Raw genomic sequence first — 21,104 nt, 5'->3', positions numbered from 1 at the left:
TAACACGAAAAGGAAAAGAGTCGCGCTCTTTTTTGTCACACGATCGGTCGCTCGTTAGATTTTGTCTAACGATACGTATTTAAAACAAATGTTTATTTTATAAATAAAGTAAAAGACAGACGTACACGCAATTATTTATTGTTAACTCCCGATGACCGGTTTCGCTCTCTATAATATGCAGAGCATCTTCCGGTCAACAGTTACAAGTAACTAAATTATTTCGCTACAAGGGGATGTCATATATTTAATTTTAACATGTAACGGTTTTAAAGTGTTATATATAATTATTAAAAGATTTCTATTTATTTATGTATTGGTGAGTATAAGGCTGAAAACGTTGGATCAAAAGAAGTTAGTATTATCTGAGATTGGTGTTAACTCTGGTTATGCAATTGTAACCTTATTGCTCAGGTCAATGCTTCTTGATGTTCCAATGTCAGGAGCAGTGGTCGCACAAAGGAAGAAACAGTTGGAAAGATCAGAATTGTAACTAAATGATGGTTTTAGCAGTCATATTATAAAATGCCATTTGGTAAACATCAATGTAGGTAACTGAAACTGAAATTCAAAACAGAAGGGAAAGAAAAGAAAGAAACCAAAGGGTTATTTGTGGGGTTGGGTGAAGATTATATATATGTGAATTATTCAGTTGAATGTGTAGTATGCCAGTAAAATTTTGACACTGTTAATTTTCCCACAAATTTTCTATATATAAAAGCAAGATTAAAAATCAAGAACTGAAATTAACAAAGTTAAAGGACTGTAGTGCTCCTGAGCTAACTCCTCATCGCAAACTATTTGTTGTCTCGTCTGTATGTTCGTGTGCTTTTTGTATTAAACTTCGTCGGGCGGCATAGGTACAATTGTAACTTTTAAGTTTTCAAATTGTGATAACTTTTTTTTTCAAACAGGTAGAGACTTGAACTTTTGTGACATCTCTAAATTTATCCAGTAGATTATGTGAGCCAAATATAACAAAAAAATCTTCATTCGGTTCCCAGAAGAAGGCTTAACCCTTAAACGCCCAGGAGTGGGTAAAAAATGTCCACCTACTGCGTATTCTCTTGTAACATATTTATTACGTGTTTAAAAATGTTTAAAAAATTATTTATTGTTAAAAAGACAGCCCTTTATCGAATGTTAATTTGGATCTACCGATATTTTTGAAAATAAAAGTAGCATCTTGAGTTAAATATGGGTGGGCATAAAAAGTATACCCTTGGTAAAACTTGTTATTAAAGGTTTCTATATAATTTCTCGTTGGTAGGAAGATAATCCATATAATTATCGACGTATAATTACATAATCTACATAATTATCCGCCATTGAGGAGGTTGAATGGAAGGATGTGGAGAAAATCGACAAATCTGAATTACTGGCTTTTACTGGTATGTTAATTTTGATGTACATTGTAATTTTGTTGTAAGGTTTGTAAATTGTTTATATTAATATTTTAGAAGATGCTGTGTTTATTATGCATAAGAGTCTTAAGTTTAATCCATTTCCAACAACTCTCAATAAATATATTAACTATTTTCGAGGTGGACATTTTTTACCCACCCTTGGGCGTACATGGAACCTAAAAAAGTTTGGGCGTTTAAGGGTTAAATAATTCCTACCCCCCATTAACGACGGCATGGGTACATTTGTACCTTGCATATTTTTTTAATAAATAATTAAAAAAAACAATACATTTTGTATCCAAATGATAGGTTATTTGAATCAAAATACAATAAAAAAATATGAAATTTTTTTTTAAGAAACGCTTTTCTTTAGTTACGAGTGACTAAAATTAAAAAACATTATAAAAAAATCAACTAAAAAGCAAAAAATAAAAAAAAATTGAAAAAAACTAACACATCCGTCAAAGAAAAGCGTGGCGCGTGTTCATCGAATAAACGGTTTTCGCCCCAAGTTTCCTTTAACGAATGTGTTAGATTTTTTAAATTTTTTCAATTTTTTCAATTTTTTCAATTTTTTTTTTATTTTTTCCTTTTTAGTTGATTTTTTTATAATATTTTTAATTTTAGTCACTCGTAACTAAAAAAAAGCGTTTCTTAAAAATTTTTTTTTTAATTTTTTTTTATTTTTTACTTTTTAGTCTTACACTTTTTAAGCATTAAAATATATCGTCATGTTTATTAAAATGTGTATAAAACATAATATGATGTACTAACATGAAAAGTGGTCGGAATCGGCAAAAATTTTTAAACTTTATTGTTTATTTATGAAGCATAACGTAAACAATTAACGTAAAAAGTGAAATTATATATTGTTCATATGTTCATATCATTAGCTATACAATCCGTAAAAGTTTCAAGTTTGTACATTGTAAAAAACAAGAGAATTTAAGCGTTTTCCATTAAAATCGTTTTTTTTTTATTTTGATAATTAATAAACACGAAAAAAAATTTTTTATTAACTATTCTTGTATTGTTCCTGCGAATGCATATGTCTGCAAATTTTCATTCATTTGCATTGAAGAAAAGGCAGTCAAAGATTTGACGCAAACTATTGAACTAAATAAAAGCGTTTAAAAATGAGTGTCAGTGTGAATTTTGCAACCTATACACATCGTTTTAGAAAAATAATGTTCGTCACACACAGGGCCTCGACTTTTGACCCTTCGCTTCGTTATCGAACGTATTCGCTTCGTATCTGTTTAGTATACGTAGCGCATACGTTCGATAACGAAGCGAAGTGTCAAAAATCGAGGCCCTGTTTCGTTTCGACAAATATGACAACTTCCAGTTACTGGAGTAGATCCACGAATGCTGTGAGATACTTGAGGAGGAGTGTCTACAACAAATACATACTCTGTTTCGACCAAGGATCATTTCTACAGCACTACGAAAAAAATGACTCCTCATGATCATCTGGTTTTTACTTTGAGATTGAAATGAGGGCAACCAAATACCTTTAGAATGATCCTTCAAAAATTTCCTGCGTTAGTCCTTTGTTTTTTGTAATGGATTATCCTCTAGACTCTAGATGTATAATGTACCATGCTCAGCTAGTGACGTCAATCATATTATAAAAAAAGGCCAAGGGCTAACGCAATATTCGACATAAAATGCTGGGTTAGTATACAATCAAATACTCACCCAGCATTTTATCCATGCTGTCAATCTTGCTTTGGTTTTATTGTATTGTGTACTGAATTATTTCCGGCTTCGCTACTTTACTGTCTTCTACTGCTTTCTTTTTCTTCGGCACATATAGGAGCATACAGTAGCTTCATGATTGTATTCAAAATTTGTGGAAAAACCACCTCTTTCCTTGTTTGTTTGCATATTGGTGAGTAGAAATCTCTTATTTTTCCTAACTGTGCCTACTAGCCGTACTAACGTCATGTGCCATGAATTCGAGAATCTAGCGAATTCAATATTGGTTAAAAAGTTATTTGTGGTAACATTCTGCCCGTAACCTTTATAAGACGTGATCAGATCAAAAACTCTTTGTTCGCCAACGTTAACTTGTCGGGAACCATATGCTGTTTTTCCAATAGAAAGATGATCTTGTTAGAGATAAGCGTTTGATGCATCACAAGCCAAAAATACTTTGATCCCATATTTAGCGAGTGTGGAAGATATTGTGTAAAATTTGTACAGCCTCTAAATGGAAACAATTGTTGGTCGGTGGTTATGCATTTGGATGGTGTGAAACCTTGCTTCAAATTTTTATTCAGCATTGTCTAGATATCTCGTATGAGTGCAGCTTTATCGGTTTTTTTGCATGCTTCGCGGGTATTTTCGTTGTCAAATCATATAAATCTTAGCATGGTCTTGAAAGAATTACTAGACATTGCTGCACGTATTAGTAGCAGATACTTTATAATCCACACCTCACACAAGTTTTCTTTGTTAATTTTATGTACACCCCTTTTGTAGCCATTTCGGTGTACTACTGTCCGGATTTCGTCCTGACAGTCCGGATTTGAAATACATGTCCGGATTGGCGTCCGGATATGATAAATGTCCGGATTTTTTTCTTTACTAAGAAAAATGGAAAGCATTTGGCCCAAAGGTGGGAAATTTCATTCTGCGCAGGACCTAGAAGCTGGTCGCATTGCTTGTCATATTAAAACATAAGTGTAAGTTAGGGTGACCAAACGTCCCGTAAAAACGGGATTGTCCCGTTTTTTAACGATTTGTCCCGGTATACCTAAAAAGTCTCTCGGGACGCCTAAATGTCCCGTACTTACGTTGGGTTGATTTTATGCATCTGACTATATTTTCTCTCTTTAATTCTTCTTCAATTTTCTTTAATTCTTCTTCGGCATTTGATTTCATTCTTATTTCTCCCTATCTTGTTACATTGTGGCCCAGTATTGTTCTCAGTATTTTTCTTTCAAATTTCAGAAGGTCTTCCTTCCTCTTTCTTGTTAATCGTCATTGTTTCCATCCCATATGTAACAACAGGTCTTATTAAGATCTTATTTTCTTATACAGATTCATCTTTGTTCTCTTACTTAGAGTTTTGTTTCTCAGCAGATTTCTATTCAATTCATATTTATGTTTTTTTTGGCTTTCAGAATTCTTTCTTCGGTTCTCTCTTTTCCGGTTTTCCCTATTGTTACTCCTAAGTAACTAAAGGTGGATACAGTTTCAAATATTTATGGTTCTGTGTTATTGTAATTGTACGGCCTTACTTCTTCATCACAGTCTTCTTTTGCAATGAATAGCATTTTTTCGTAATATTCTTCCCATATTCTACTGGTTCTGTTTGTCTTCAAATGCGATTTCTGATTTTTGGTTTTTTTAGTCCTCTTGTTTTAATGCTAGGCGTATATTTGGTTGCTCTGACTTTTTTATAAAATTGTTTTATTTTATGGTCTTTCCTGTCCTTTTCAATATCCTCCAGCGAAACCAGTCATTTTCTTCTTTTTATTTGTTACATTAGCCTTATTTCTCGCTATTTTGTATTCATTTCTGTTTTGTTCTGACGGGTTGATGATTCATGTCATTCTGGCGGAGTTTTTTAGTGTTCTGTCTGTTTCGCAGCCTTGATGTAATTTACGATCATGTAATTTACGTAAGTAAATTGCAAAGGAATTATATTTCCCAAATAAGCTAAAACACCATGTTTCAATAATTACATCTCGATGGAGGCCTCTCCTTGGCAGTAGTGCACCCAAGGGGGTTAACCCCCCCCCCTCCCCCCGAGCATATGAAAAAATATATAAAAAATAGTAGGAAAATGTAAATTATCTTTCACAAACAATACAAAAAAAAATTCACCCCCCCAGAAGAAAAATTCTAGGTGCGCTACTGCTCCTTGGATGTGTCCCGTCTTTTCAAGTTTATTATTTGGTAACCCTAGTGTAAGTATATAACATAAGTGTAAGTATATGTATTTTAAACTGGCAGAGATTTTCGATGTTAGTTGCACATTGTAGCGAAACAGCTGTATTTTTAATTGTGCCATATATGCATTTCGCATATATGTACAATGTAGAGGTAGCAACACAGTAAAATTCACATTTTACATTTTCTACAACCCCTTGGACTACCCCTGTCCGGATTTGGCTTAAATAAATTATGGTAACCCTAACTAGATGTACCTATAATCACTATTATTCATGATAATTTTTAGGTATACACGTATTGACAAACTACACAATTGACATACAATACAATGCTGCTCTTCCTAGAATTTGTTTACGGCCACTATTTTTAAGTTTATTGTTGTAGTAATTTCTATAATTTACGACAGATAAAAGCGATCACGCCATAGCGGCTTCTAATCTTTGTTTGTAAATCAGATATAATAAGAATAAGAACAAATTTCTGAATATTATTATTTATTTATTGCAATATTCAACAATTTTTTACCAGTTGTAACAATTGTACTTATCCCGTCTGTTAACGGTGTAGAATTATGCCGGACGAAAAAGGTTAATCTAGATTTTACTTATTTATTAATGACATAATTAAACGTAGGTGCCTCCATTTCTTTTTTCTTTTATTTAGTTCAACAGTTTATTAAAAATTTTTCTCTGTTTCAATCAATAAAACAAATTCTCACTTAAGTTTTAATTAACTCTCAACTGAATATTTCACTTACATAATCTTTACCCAACCCCACAACTAACTCTTTGGTTTCTTTCTTTTCTTTCCCTTTTGTTTTGAATTTCAGTTTCAGGTACCTACATTGATATTTACCAAATCACATTTTATCATATGACTGGTAAAACAATCATTTAGACAACAAGAGCGCGACCAATCCGGATTAAGTACGTTTTTTTCGCTGAAAAATAGAATACTGTCCAGAAAGAGATGTGCCAAAATTTGTATTTTAAACTATCGACTTCCTTATACCAGCCCTGTTTTATATACAAACAGGGTATAATACCGTAAAAAAGACACCTGACGTGGGTGTAGACAGTCCATGTAACTTAGTTCGCACAATAATATAATCCGTGTGGGCGGTGGTTCCATTGTGTGTATATTCCATTCAGCTTTTGAATTGAAATATTAAATAAAAAGTTGCGGTTTGAAAACCTGCAACTCTGCCGTTCCATACTCGTATACATAGCGACAGCCGAGATTCATTCTTGATTTTTTAGTCCTCGATGGATCAATGATTAATGGTAAGTTTTATATGTCATTAATACTAATACGATTATTTGTGTTATACATTTTTTTATTAATAGGAAATTTACGCAATTTGTCGCAGTTTTAAGGAAGTAAAATTAATGTAGAAAAATCCTAAACACCATAACGGGATCTTACAAATTGTTTAATCTCAAATATGCATCATTCATATCCGATATTAAACAGTATGGTTTGTTCAACAGTAAATGGTTTGAGTTCAATTAGTGCGGTCGTAAATATTATTAAATTTATCTGACCTAGCCCATTGTTAAGACCCACCCGGAGCGATAAGCCACCGAGGTAGACAGAGTTGGTCTTTTGCAAGTAACACTGACTAGACGGTACTCCCATAATAAAGCCTAAAATAAATTTTACCTGAAACCGGGCCTTTTATACTATTATCGGTTAATCCGGGCTGTTTATAGTGGTAACTAATTGAACTTAACCATTTACTGTTTAACATACCATACATATTATTTATCACCCAGTATATCACATGAACCAATTTGTTATTATATTTACACATGTGCGGGTTACTAATTTCGTCAACTAATTGCAAATCGTAAACAATATATTAGAAATGATACAAAATCGCTGACTAAAGTAAAACTAATTACCTTTGTTCAATGCAAGAAACAATGGGCCTCGTGTCTCCGATGAGCCAAAATTAGATTCTATAAAACTATGATCCCTCACCGAAAGGACTAATTCTTAGTTTAAACTTCATACGAAGCGTATCAGTAAAGTGGCGTCTCCCGGGAAACGAGTGTCAGTTTACAGAAATAAATTATCTGCCTTGAATTTGGTGTTTCACTAGAAGGCGATAGATCCTGCAGCAGAGCCCGAAGATATACACAAATCGTCGAAGATCATTACATAAAAATATTACACAAAGAATGCAAAATGGCATAATATATGCAAAGTTACTGAAGACATACTTGGCTAAAATTAATTTATTTTGATAAAAATATGTAGCAATGGGACGCTAGTTGGTGGTGTGTATATTGAAGAGCATGGATGATAAAATACTTCCCTGTGGGGACCGTTGTTTTGAATTCCCCACCTACTTACTTTGTCATCCAGCATGATGATAAAACTACTGTTTTACATTTAACGAATGTACAACAGGAACTAGATGGGAGGTCGTTGAGAATATTATACAATTTATTAAGCAATGCCTTGTGCCTTACTGCGTCACAGTACATTTCCATGTTCACACGATCATCATAATCATTGGTTTTTGATGTAAATAAAAATATTATATTAGCAACTTCTATAAGTCTCCGTTCTGTGTGCTGCAGAATTATACTTAGCTTTCTCTTTTCACCAGTATGCTTGAGCCATTTTAAGTTTTGATCTTCCCACATCCTTTCCGTTGCGCTCCAATACCCTTGTTTCGGCTAAATATATAAAAGTTGGTACGTTGACTTGAAAAAGTTGACATGAGACTGTATTTTTGTTGACAATAACAACAATATTATTGCAAATGAGAACGAAATGGGAAAAGAATAGCAGCTGTATTATATCAGAGTTGTTTGAAGATGACAGAAGTAATTACCGAATTCTAACAAAATTGTACTGACGGCCCAGAAATTATGAAACCAGAGGTAGAACACTCTATAAAAAATGCTAAAATTATAAAATCTTGTGGTCCAAATGATACACCAACTGCGTGGATGAAGCTAGTAGATGATGATAACATAAAAGTCATAGTTTTTAGTTCAATATACAGGGTGTCCAGAAACTCTACCGACAAACGAAGACAGGAGATTCTTCAGATAATTTTAAGATAATTTAACCCAATTCACTTGGTCCGAAAATGCTTCTTAAGGGAGCTAGAGCTCGTTGAAAATGGCGTCTTGTAATTAGTTTTTCTTAAATACCTCCAGAACGCTTCTATTTAGAAAAACAAAAATTGGTACGTGTATTTATTTTCAAGATACAAATCTAATCCATACATTGCAAATTTCTAGTACCGATCATAGGCGTCCGTTTTGGGTAGGGCAACGGTTATTTTATCGCATAACTTTTTTATCTTTAACTTTTATGCATTTCTGATACTGGATTATTAAATTGTGAAGTATTCTAGTGCTAAAAGGCACTCTTGTTTTAAATCGGTAGGACACACCGTTTTCTAGAAAAATCGATTTTAAAATTTTTCGCTTTTTGAATTAAAAAAAAAAAATTTCAAAAAAAACTGTTTAGAAAGACGAAAACTGGTACAATTATTTATATTCCAAAGATAAATCGATTTTATTAGTTGAGAATTTCTAGTACTGGTCATAGGCGTCCGTTTTGGGTAGGTCAACAGTTATTTTATAGCATAACTTTTTTGTCTTGAATTTTTGAGCATTTTTGACACTAGATTATTAAATTATGAGGTATTCGAGTACTAAAAGTTACTCTTACTTTATGTTGGTAAAATACTTCGTTTTTTGTTGAAAAGTTCTTTCAATTTTTTTTCAAATTCCAAAAACGAAAAACTTTCAAATCGATTTTTCTAGAAAACGGGGTGTCCTACCGACTTAAAGCAAGAGTACCTTTTAGTACTAGAATACCTCACAATTTAATAATCCGCTGTCAAAAATGCATAAAAGTTAAGGACAAAAAAGTTATGTGATAAAACACCCGTTGCTCTACCCAAAATGGACGCCCATGACCGGTACTAGAAATTTGCAATGGATGGAATCGATTCAACTCTGAAAAGTAAATATGTATACCAATTTTCGTTTTTCTAAATAGAAGCGTTCTGGAGGTATTTAAGAAAAAATAATTTCATGACGCCATCTTTAAAGAGCTCTAGCTCCCTTAAGAAGCATCTTCGGACTAGGTGAATTGGGTTAAATTGTCTTAAAATTATCTGAGGAATCTCCTGTCTTCGTTTGTCGGTAGAGTTTCTGGACACCCTGTATAACACCGGAGTGATTCGCACAAATTGGCTCAGATCCACCTTTGAAGCAAAACCTAAAACACACAATGAGAGAAAATCCTCAGAATATCGATTAATTAGCCTAATGAGCCACGCTCTCAAGATATTTGTAAGAATTCTTCACAACAGAATTAGACGGAAATACGAATATTATCTCGATTTGGTTTTAGAAATGCTATGGCAACCAGGGAGGCACTTTTTGCGCTAAATATCCTATTACAAAAATACCATAACTAGAGAAAAGATGTATTTTGCATATTTCGTGAACTTCGAAAAGGCATTCGATAACGTACAGCATGCAGAGCCTAGTTTACTTCAAATCAGGCCCGAGGCACTACACAATTTTCGGACCCCAAAATATGATTTAATAATAATAATAATAATAACTTTTTTAAATTAATTAATTATTTAATAGAAATATAGTTGCACCAGAAATTTAAATTTTTATTAACAATAAATAAAATTTATATTTAAACAATTAAACATTGTTTAAATACAGTGTGTCGCATTTAAGATAAAGGCAGCTCTATATTTCGGCTTCGGCTATCAAAATAAATACAGATTTGAGGTTTTGCACAGTCATACATATTGAAGGTTCACATTTTTCAAGATATTCAACTTAAATTTAAATTTTAATTGCGGCCTACTACTGCGAATCCATAAACAGGGTAAATTTTCTATATTTTGCTTCTCGTTAGAGATATCAGAAAAAGTTATTTGAAAAAGTAGTTCCAAATCTTATTCTAACCCCACATACCAAATTGCATGACAAAATTCGCACTTTTAGCTTTTTCGATATTTGTAGTCAGGAACCTAATATTTGTCTGTCGCGAGATGCATCTTGGGCCAGAAAATTTTAAGTTTTAGGATCCTGACTACAAATAATAAAAAAACTAAAAGTGTGAATTTTGTTATCAAATTTGGTATGTGGGGTTAGAATAACATTTGAAATATCTTTTTCAAATAGATTTTTCCGATATCTCTAACTCGAAGCCAAATATCGAAAATTTACTGCTCTGTTTGTGGAGTCGCAGTAGGCTGCGTTTAAAATTTAAATTTTAGCTATCTTAAAAAATGTGAACATTCAAAGTGTATGACTGTGCAAAGCTTCAAATCTGTATTTATTTTGACATCCAAAATATAGGGCTGTCTTTATCTTAAATGCGATACACTGTTAATACATATTATGTCATTTCCTTTTGTAAATAAATTGGTCGTTGAACCATAAAAGGATAAACCATTCTTGGACAAAAATTTGATGGCTGCTATTATTCGTTGAAGAACGTTTCTCCAATGTTCCTTTCTTCTAAATAACTTTTTTCCATTAATGTTAAAATTTTTCCTGCTGTATTACTTCTCTTGACTAACGTACCAATCAGGGCCGGTTCTAGGCTTTTGAGCGCCCCGGGCAAAACAGAATTTGGCGCCCTTTCATACTGATATACAAATTTAATTCAAATATAAAAATAGTAAAAAAGGCAAAAAATTCAAATTTCAAATATATTTATTCAAAAAATGGTACAATAGTTATTATTTATAAACAATAACTATTTTGTACTATTTCTTGAATAAATATATTTTTACATGTATATTTTATAATTATTATAACTGATGCAACATATGGCATGGCATAACGAGCGCGTTTAAAGTTCAAGCGATGAAGGAGCGAAACAAAAGATAAAGATAAAAATAAATGTATATTTTTAACAAACAGAAAAAAACGTGTTAAACGTTGTACAATGCCAAAAATGATGTTGATTGTGCCCACTGCATGCGCAATCTGCATCTCCAATGACTAAATTGAGGGAGTGGCATCCACATGGTATAAAAAAAGCACGAGGATATTCCTTATTTTCCCTTCACGTTAGAGCGGTTGTCATATCCTTGGCATCTACAATCAACTAAATTCAATTAGAAATCATTGAATAATTGTTTTATTATGTATATAATGAGTAGGCCTCGACTCGTAGGACTCGATACCTAGAACCAAAGATATGGGAACAAATGGAAGAAAGACATTGAAGTGTCTCTTCGAAAATTGAACTTCTACGACAAGTATCCTGACTTATGGGTGTGAAAATTGTATAATAAATAAGAAAACCAAAAACAAAATAAGAGTAACAGAGATGAAATTCCTAAGGCGAAGCTGCAGAGTAACAAAAAGAGATAGAATAAATAACAAAGAGATTCAGAAAATAATGGGGATGAACTAAGATTTAATAGACTACATATAATAGAAGCAATTAACCTGGTATTGACACTGAGAAGAGCAAACAAAAAACGTTGGATAAACAGAATAACAGAGCGGAGCCCGATAGGAAGACGAAAGAGAGGCAGACCCCGAAGATCTTTCAGAGATGAAGTGGACGAAGCAATGGAAAGAAGAAATCTGCGGGAAGGGGACTGGAAAACAGAAAGAACTGGAGAAAATGGTTGAGTGAAGGAATACACTGAAAACTGTGGAAATCCTTAGAAAGGATGCAGGGTGTTTCTAAATAAGTGCGACAAACTTTAATGAGTAATTCTACAGGAAAAAATAATGATAGTTTGTTCTATAAACGCATTGCCGAAAAACGAGGTGTTGAAATGTTTCTTTGCGTATTTTTTTAAATAAAATCAAACATTTTATATCCATCATTGCAGCGCATAAGGGTTATTAATTAAAAAAAAATAATAAAAATAATAATAATAATAATTAAGGGCATAAATTAAAAAAATATAGTACGCCACTGAGATATTTAAAAAAATCATTTTAGAATTCCTCGTTCAATTTGTGACAAAACATCTACCCTTTTTTCATACGACGCGCCGTTTTTGTGCAAAAATAAAACATCTTAATGCTTACAAATTACTCGAAATAAGTTTCTGTACATTCATGTGAAGAAGAACTTATCATTCCTAATCACCAATAGTCATAGTTTGGTAAAAAAAATTTAAAACAATAAATAAATCACTTTACAATGAAAGAATAGGTAATAATGTATTTACTAAGACCGATAAGAATAATAATTTTAAAAAATCACTTCAAAATGTTCAAAATTTTCGTGGTTTACCTCATGATAATGTGCGATTGAATATTATGATTTCGATTTCCTACTATACAATTAATTATTTATTTATTTTTTTTATTACGTAGATAGCAACTTACCTAAATCTATATAACATAAAAAGAATAAAAGTACATTAATTCCACAATCAATATCTTACAAACATTTTTTTTATTTCAAAGTACGCGCGCGCCCTTGTTAATGCAAAACAGAAAGACTAAATATTATTTAATAAATGAGGTAATGCCAGTATAGTATCGCTGACTATTTTTAAGTTTGTTGATAATTTAAAATTTGATCTTCCTCTATTTTTAAGCAGATTGTTGACATATATGTTATACGATACGTGACAAGTGACCTTTAAAAAAATGAACAAACTTTTTAGATCGAAAAACAATTTGTCTGCAGTCTGCGTGAACTTTGTATGAGTGATACAAGATAGAAGACATAACAATTCTTAGGTGGCATTATTTTTAATAGTGGGCTTTGATTAATCTATTAATCTTTGTTTTGAGTTTTGAATTCTGACTATAGATAGAAATAGTTTTCTTTTAAATTAAATAATATTAGACTTATTCAATCATATTAGGAAAAATGTTCAAAGTTAACGTATAAAATATTTTATTTTTATATCGGCGTAACTCAAAATTTGGCGCCCTTCACAATTTGGCGCACCGGGCAACCGCCCGGCTCGCCCGCCCCTTTATCCGGCGCTGGTACCAATTGATAAAATATGTTCAGGAGTTCACTTATTATGTTGAATAACTGTCCTATTGATATTTTTCCAGTGATTATACCCATCTAAAGTTAGAAAAACAATCATTTTCGTGGAAATCAGTTTATAAACGTAACAATAAACACAGCTACATTTAGGACTGTACACTAACCACTTGCGAAGAATTTTTTTCCCCATTAGCTTTCATTATTGATTATAAATATTCCACTAGATAGCTCACCTCTTGGTAACCGAAAGACGTATCAACAACTAGATGGCGCTACTCGAAAACCGTATCGAGATTTCTCATTCTCTCTCTGACTTGCGAGGAGGTAGGAGTTGTGTCAGGGCCGAACTTACCCTATAGGTGTATTAACTGTGACAAGTGTTGTGACAAGTTATAGCAAAATTTAAAAAAAAGGACTCACATTTTAGATAAAATGGCCTCTGTAACGCATAAGTGTGTTTACGCGGGATGTTTTGAAAGAAACGATGGAACAAATAATAATATATCTTTCTTTAAATTTTCCCTGAAAGACGTAGAGCGCACAAAAATTTGGCAAAAAAAAACTGCGGAAATATTGATATTATATTGATGGATATCGGTGACCTGAAACAGAGCGTAATTTGCCAGCATCATTATGCAGTCAACATATTTACCAAAGTGGCCAAAGAAAGTTATTAAGGAAAAATGCTCTTCCTCTAAAATTTGCACAGTTAGCAACTGATTTAGGTGAGTACTCAACTTTGGAAATATTTTTATGTTGGCCTAATGCGCTTTGTCAATGAGAATAATACTATTAAAATATATTTTATATAAAATCAGTTGATATTGAGTGATTTATATATTTTTTATACAATTAAATCAAAAGAAATTTTTTTTAAATATGAATGCGTTGTTAGTATCACTCCAGAAATAACGGAGATCCTTGTTTTGCTTTAATTAAAATTACACATACATTTCAATGATTACCTATTTTAGGTGATACCCCACCAGTATTATGTTCTACATACGTTTATTGCGGTACGAAACGTAAAAGATCTACAAGTGGCGATTGTATGGTTAGGTCAACTCCATCGTCTAAGAGATCAAGTAGTAGTCTCAGTGATATTTCCAGTCTTGATATTAATTTGCCCACAAAACTTGAAACTGAATTGACGGAGAAGGTAAAAAAATTGGGGTATCAAGTAAATGCTTTAAAGAAAAAGTGCCGTCAGAAGAACAGTCAGCGTTGTAGAAGAACAACAAAAAACAGAAAATCGGCAACCAAATTCATGATACAGGTACTGTTAGAAAATAAAAGCATATACGTGCACACTTTTTACTCTGGGCTAATTAGCAAAATTCATGGAAAAGTTATTTACCAGCAATTTTATTGCTGGAATCGAATTATAAGATCCTATATATTAATAATATAGGCATGCTAAGTCCGCAGATAGTGTGCTACTTTTTTTATAAACAAAATGGCGCCGACAAATCGTATTTTTTTCAATTATTGCTCTATAACTCCAAAGATTTTAACTTTACAACAAAAACACCCAAATAAAAATTCACCGCAATTAAATTCTGTATAGAGATATGTTTTTCACGATTTGCTCCGAAGAAAATGTTCCTCGGAAAATGCGGGTTTTCCTAACAAAAACCATAATTTTCAAATAAAGTTTTAGGTAAGTAATTATTAATCAATAATTAAATAACATAGTGACATCAAAGATTTCTTGGTATAGATTGTAATTCCAGAAGCCAGTGAAAATTTAACGAATATTTTAGCAACAATTCAATTGTTAATTAACAAATTACGATCGCAATAATAAACAAAATAATCATGATACATTGATCAAATTTATAAAGATTATAAAGATGAGATGCTTGTTCAATATTTTATCGACAAAATATAAATTTTTCTATTTTTTGCATAATCTTTAAATTTAAAAAAAAATAGTTATAATACGTTGGTCTAATTAGTAAAGTACAAAGAAAGGTTATTTACCAGCAATTTTATTGCTTTAATCGAATTATAAGATTCTATATATTATTAATATAGGTATGCAAAGTCCACAGATAGTGTGCTACTTTTTTTAAAAACAAAATGGCGCCGACAAATCGTATTTTTTCAATTATTGCTCTATAACTCCAAAGATTTTAACTTTACACCAAAAATACTCAAATAAAAATTCACCCCAATTTAATTCTACATAGAGGCATGTTTTTCCCAATTTGCTCCGACGAAAATTTTCCTCGAAAAATGTGGGTTTTCCCAACAAAATCTCGAATTTTCAAATAAATTTTTTGGGCCAGTAATTATTTATCAATAATTATATAGCTGGGTGAAATAAAAGCTTTCTTGGTATAGATTATAAATTCAGAAGCCGGTTAAAATAAAACGAATATTTTAGCAACAATTCAATTGTTAATTAACAATTTACAGTCGCAATAACAACCAAAATAATCATGAGACATTGATCAAACTTAGAAAGATTATAAAGGTGTGATGCCTATTTAATATTTTGTCGACAAAATATAAATTTTTCATATTTTTGCATAATCTTTAAATGTTTAAAAAAAATTGTTATAAACAAATTAACATTTCTTAGAAATTGTTTATTATATTCTAATTTTAAAAAATTCTTAAAATGCGTATTTCATAGGTCTTGAAAATGAATGCTTTAAAAAAAATTTCCAACCATTTGCAAAAAAGTTAGGAAACAGCAAAATAAATATACGATATCTCCATTGTTTATAATTTGTTTTAATTGTTTCAAAGCTTAAAAGTGAGTCTATGGTACAATCTAATTACTCACAAAGAATGTCAAAAATTAGTGCAATGGTTAAATTTTAATCCAAAATTAAAAATACTTTTTTTTGTAATTTTTAGCGCGAAAGTAGGCTTGATACAGAGCCGGAGATAAAATGTTCACTCGAAGCGACTGACACGCTTAAACTCGCGCGAGTTGTGTATGTGGGCGGGTAGCTACGGTACTGTATTATTCTACTTTCGCGCGTGTAAATTACAAAAAAATATATTTTTAATCTTTAATTAAAATATAACCATTAAGCTGATAATGGATATTGTTTTATAAATAATTAGCTTGTACTTTAAACTCACTTCTACGCTTTGAAAGAATTAACAAAAAATTATTAACACCGTAGTAATCGTATGTTTAATTTGCTGTTTCATAACTTTTTTGCAAATGGTTGCAAAAGAGTTTTAAAGCATTCATTTTCAAGATATTTGAAATGCGCATTTTAGCTATTTTTTAAAATTATAATATAATAAAAACTTTCTGAGAAACGTTAATTTGTTTATAACTATTTTTTTAAACATTTAAAGATTATGCAAAAAAATAAAAAATTTATGTTTTGTCGACAAAATATTAAATAGGCATCTCATCTTTATAAGATTTCAAAGTTTGATCAGTGTATCATAATTATTTTGGTTATTATTGCGACCGTAAATTATTAATTAACAATTGAATTGTTGCTAAAATACTCGTTTAATTTTCACCAGCTTCTGGAACTATAATCTAAACCAAGAAGGCTTTTAAGTCACCAAATTATTTAATTATTAGTAAATAATTACTTATCTAAAACTTTATTTGAAAATTAAAGATTTTGTTGGGAAAACCCGCATTTTCCAAGGAAAAAACTCGAAAAACCCTCATTTTCGTCGGGGCAGATCGGAAAAAACACGTCTCTATGCAGAATTTAATTACGGTGAATTTTTATTTGAGTGTTTTTGTTGTAAAGTTAAAATCTTCGGAGTTCTAGAGCTATAATTGAAGAAAACACGATTTTCTGGCGCCATTTTGTTTATAGAAAAAGTAGCACACTATCTGAGGACTTTGCATACCTATATTATTAATATATAGGATATTATAATTCGATTCCAGCAATAAAATTGCTGGTAAATAACTTTTCCCAAAAATGGCCTATTCTCCGATAATCAGCCCAGACTATAATTTGTTAATATGCAGTTTTCACACAAAACTCGTTGACAATGGAGTCACAATGAAAAGGATTTAGCTCTGGCCATTTATTATAGGTCTCCTAGTTGTTAAAAATTTTTAATTAGATCTCTTAACTTTATATTACCTTCAGTAAAAACAATTCAAACTTGGTTTAAACATTTCCTTAATTGACAAGTTGAAGAAAAAATCAGAGACCATGGATGAGTGGGAAAAAATTTGTGTGTTAATGTTTGATGAAATTTCTTTGAAAAAACCATTGGAGTACAATAAATTAGATGACATTATAGAAGGGTTTCAAAATTTAGGTGCTTTAGGAAGAACAAACAAACTTGCCAACACAGGTCTGGTTTTCATGATACGCGGCTTGTTACGTAAGGCTACGCGGCTTGCTACAGGTGGTCCAATACATAGCACCAACTTAAAAAACATTGTAGTTAAAGTTGTTTCAAAATTACAAAATATTGGGTATATACCAAAAGTGTTGTGTGATCAAGCATCTAATAATAGAGCTTTATTTAAGCTGTTAGGCGCATGTAAGGATTAGCCTGCAATAGAAATAGGAAATCAGAGGATTTTCACTATGTTCGATACACCCCACTTATTAAAAAAGCTAAAAAATAATTTTCTTAACAAAAGGTTGACGTTTTTTGCCGATTCTAAACAAATATCGTGGCAAGATATTGAATACACATACAACATCGATAGAACCAGTGTGAGAGTACGATGCATGGTGAAAATAACAAACATTCATATAAACCCTAATAATTTTCAAAAAATGCCTGTAAAATTAGCAGCACAAATTTTTCCCAACTCAATTGCCTCAGCAATATCTGTAGGGCAGTTACACACCAAAACGGCTTCTCTTACTGCCGAATTTTTGAAAATTATAAATAATATTTTTGATGGCCTTAACATCAAATATTGTAGTGATAGTAATTCAAACAGAAGGCCAATGTCAACTTTAAGCAAGTCAACTGAAAACTTAAAAGCAGGTTTAGAATATTTTAAAAAAATTAAAGTTTTTGAAAATCAGAAAGAGAGAAATAATATTCACTGTCTACACGGCTTTCAGTGGACCATTTTGTCAGTTTTATGTTTGTGGGAGGAACTTCAAAAATAATATAATGTGTCATATCTTTTAACATCTTTTCTGAACCAAAATCCTCTGGAAAATTTTTTCTCTATTGTGCGCAATAGAGTTAGTCTAGTGCGTTCATAAAAAAACATGTGTTTTTACTTAATAACAGGCGGTAGCTGGTTTGTCTTTAGTTTCATGCGTGGAAGAGAATGATGCTAGGTCAAAAGTATGTGTTTTATCTCGTCAGGTATTAATGACGCACGGGTAAATAATCGTGGACTCAACTGAATGTTAAACTACACTATTAGCTTTAGCTTATATATATATATATATATATATATATATATATATATATATATATATATATATACATCCTACTATCAATTTGGCATCGATACATTATGCATTTACCATCGATTTGGCATCGTCTTGCAAAGTGGCATCTGTATATCGATGCCACTTTACACTACCTTAATAACTTTATTCCTGTACTTGCTACCAGAAGTCTAATCAGCTCGGTAGTTAGAGATTTGATTCCTTGATGTTACTTTAATATATCAGCTTTCCTTGTTTACCTCTTACTAAGTTATATAAGTTTATTCCATAAAATGTTTGAGTCCAAAATGATCGTACAGTGAAAATATTATATACATTTAGTTCAGTGTTTTACCGTTTTGTCGCTGCCGTTATATACATGAAAACGTATATCCCACTTTCATTATCAATCATTTTGGCATCAGAAATTTGGCATCACTGTTGAATACAATATTATTCACAACGAAAAATAGACAATTTGAGAATGTATATATTATTTTCATAAAGAAATCAGTCTGGCATCATGTTTTATTGTTTTCACCCAATTTTGAAAAAATGTGAAAACTTTGTATTATCCACGTCCGTCTGTCCGTCTGTCTGTAACCACAACTCCTCCGTCAATATACCAGCTAGAATGACAAATGAGGTATCAAATGAAAGCTGATAATCCAAGGATGGTACTAAAGGTGAGATATTTGACCTTGGCGGTCTGTCCGTCGGTCTTTACGACCGCGAATATAACTCCTCCATCATTATACCAGGTAGAATGACAAATGAGGTGTCAAATGAAAGCATATAATCCAAGGATGGTACTAACGGTGAGATATTTGACCTAGGCTGTCTTTCCGTCGGTCCCTCCGACCGCAAATATAACTCCTCCGTCATTATACCAGGTAGAATGACAAATGAGGTGTCAAAAGAAAGCTTATAATACAAGGATGGTACTAAAGGTGAGATATTTGACTTAGGCGGTCTGTGACTCGGTCCCTCCGACCGCGAATATAACTTATCCGTCATTATACCAGGTAGAATGACAAATGAGGTGTCAAATGAAAGCTGATAATCCTAGGATGGTACTAAAGGTGAGATATTTGACCTAGGCTGTCTTTCCGTCGGTCCCTCCGACCGCGAATATAACTCCTCCGTCATTATACCAGGTAGAATGACAAATGAGGTGTCAAAAGAAAGCTTATAATACAAGGATGGTACTAAAGGTGAGATATTTAACTTAGGCGATCTGTGCGCCGGTCCCTCCGACCGCCAATATAACTCCTCCATCATTATACCAGGTAGAATGACAAATGAGGTGTCAAATGAAAGCTTATATTCCAAGGATGGTAATAAAGGTGAGATATTTGACCTAGGCTGTCTTTCCGACGGTCCGTACGACCGGGAATATAACTCCTCCGTCATTATACCATGTAGAATGAGAAATGAGGTGTCAAATGAAGGCTGATATTCCAAGGATGGTACTAAAGGTGAGATATTTGACCTACATGGTCTGTCCGTCTGTCCGTCCGACCGCGAGTATAACTCCTCAATCATTATACCAGGTAGAATGATAAATGAGGTGTCAAATGAAAGCTTATAATCCAAGGATGGTACTAAAGGTGAGATATTTGGCCTAGGCAATCTTTCTGTCGGTCCGTACGACCGCGAATATAACTTCTCCGTCATTATACCAGGTAGAATGACAAATGAGGTGTCAAATGAAAGCTTATATTCCAAGGATGGTACTAAAGGTGAGATATTTGACCCAGGCTGTCTTTCCGTCGGTCCGTACGACCGCGCATATAACCCCTCCGTCGTTATACCAGGTAGAATGACAAATGAGGTGTCAAATGAAAGCTGATAATCCAATGATAGTACTACAGGTGAGCGATTTGACCTAGGCTGTCTTTCCGCCGGTCCGTACGACCGCGACTATAACTTCTGCGTCTTTATACCAAGTAGAATGACAAATGAGGTGTCAAATGAAAGCTGATAATCCAATGATGGTACTACAGGTGAGCGATTTGACCTAAGCTGTCTTTCCGCCGGTCCGTACGACCGCGACTATAACTTCTGCGTCTTTATACCAAGTAGAATGATAAATAAGGTGTCAAATGAAAGCTTATAACCCAAGGATGGTACTAAAAGTGAGATATTTGGCCTAGACAATTTTTCTGTCGGTCCGTACGACCGCGAATATAACTTCTCCGTCATTATACCAGGTAGAACGACAAATAAGGTGTCAAATGTAAGCTGGTAATACAAGGATGGTACTAAAGGTGAGATATTTGACCTAGGCGGTCGGTCGGTGGGTCCGTCCGACCGCGAATGTAACTCCTCTATCATTATACCAGCTATAATAATAAATGAGGTGTCAAATGAAAGCTTATAATCCAAGGATGGTACTAAAGGTGAGATATTTGAGCTGGGTACTCTTTCTGTCGGTCCGTACGACCGCCAATAT

General features: G+C 32.6%; 1 protein-coding gene across 1 annotated transcript in view; it reads left to right on the top strand.

The window, feature by feature from the left end:
* The window catches only part of LOC126886149 (uncharacterized), a 58,858-nt gene that overhangs the window by 15,285 nt on the left and 22,469 nt on the right, over positions 1-21,104 (top strand). The window contains exon 2 of the mRNA XM_050652998.1: positions 14,270-14,454. Coding sequence (XP_050508955.1) covers positions 14,270-14,454 — 185 coding nt within the window. The remainder of the gene's footprint in view (positions 1-14,269; positions 14,455-21,104) is intronic.

The sequence above is a fragment of the Diabrotica virgifera genome, chromosome 6 (genome assembly GCF_917563875.1).
Source record: "Diabrotica virgifera virgifera chromosome 6, PGI_DIABVI_V3a".
In the NCBI taxonomy this organism is placed as follows: domain Eukaryota; kingdom Metazoa; phylum Arthropoda; class Insecta; order Coleoptera; family Chrysomelidae; genus Diabrotica; species Diabrotica virgifera.
The sequence above is the reverse complement of the archived record's forward strand: the minus strand, read 5'-3'. Positions and strand labels throughout refer to the sequence as shown.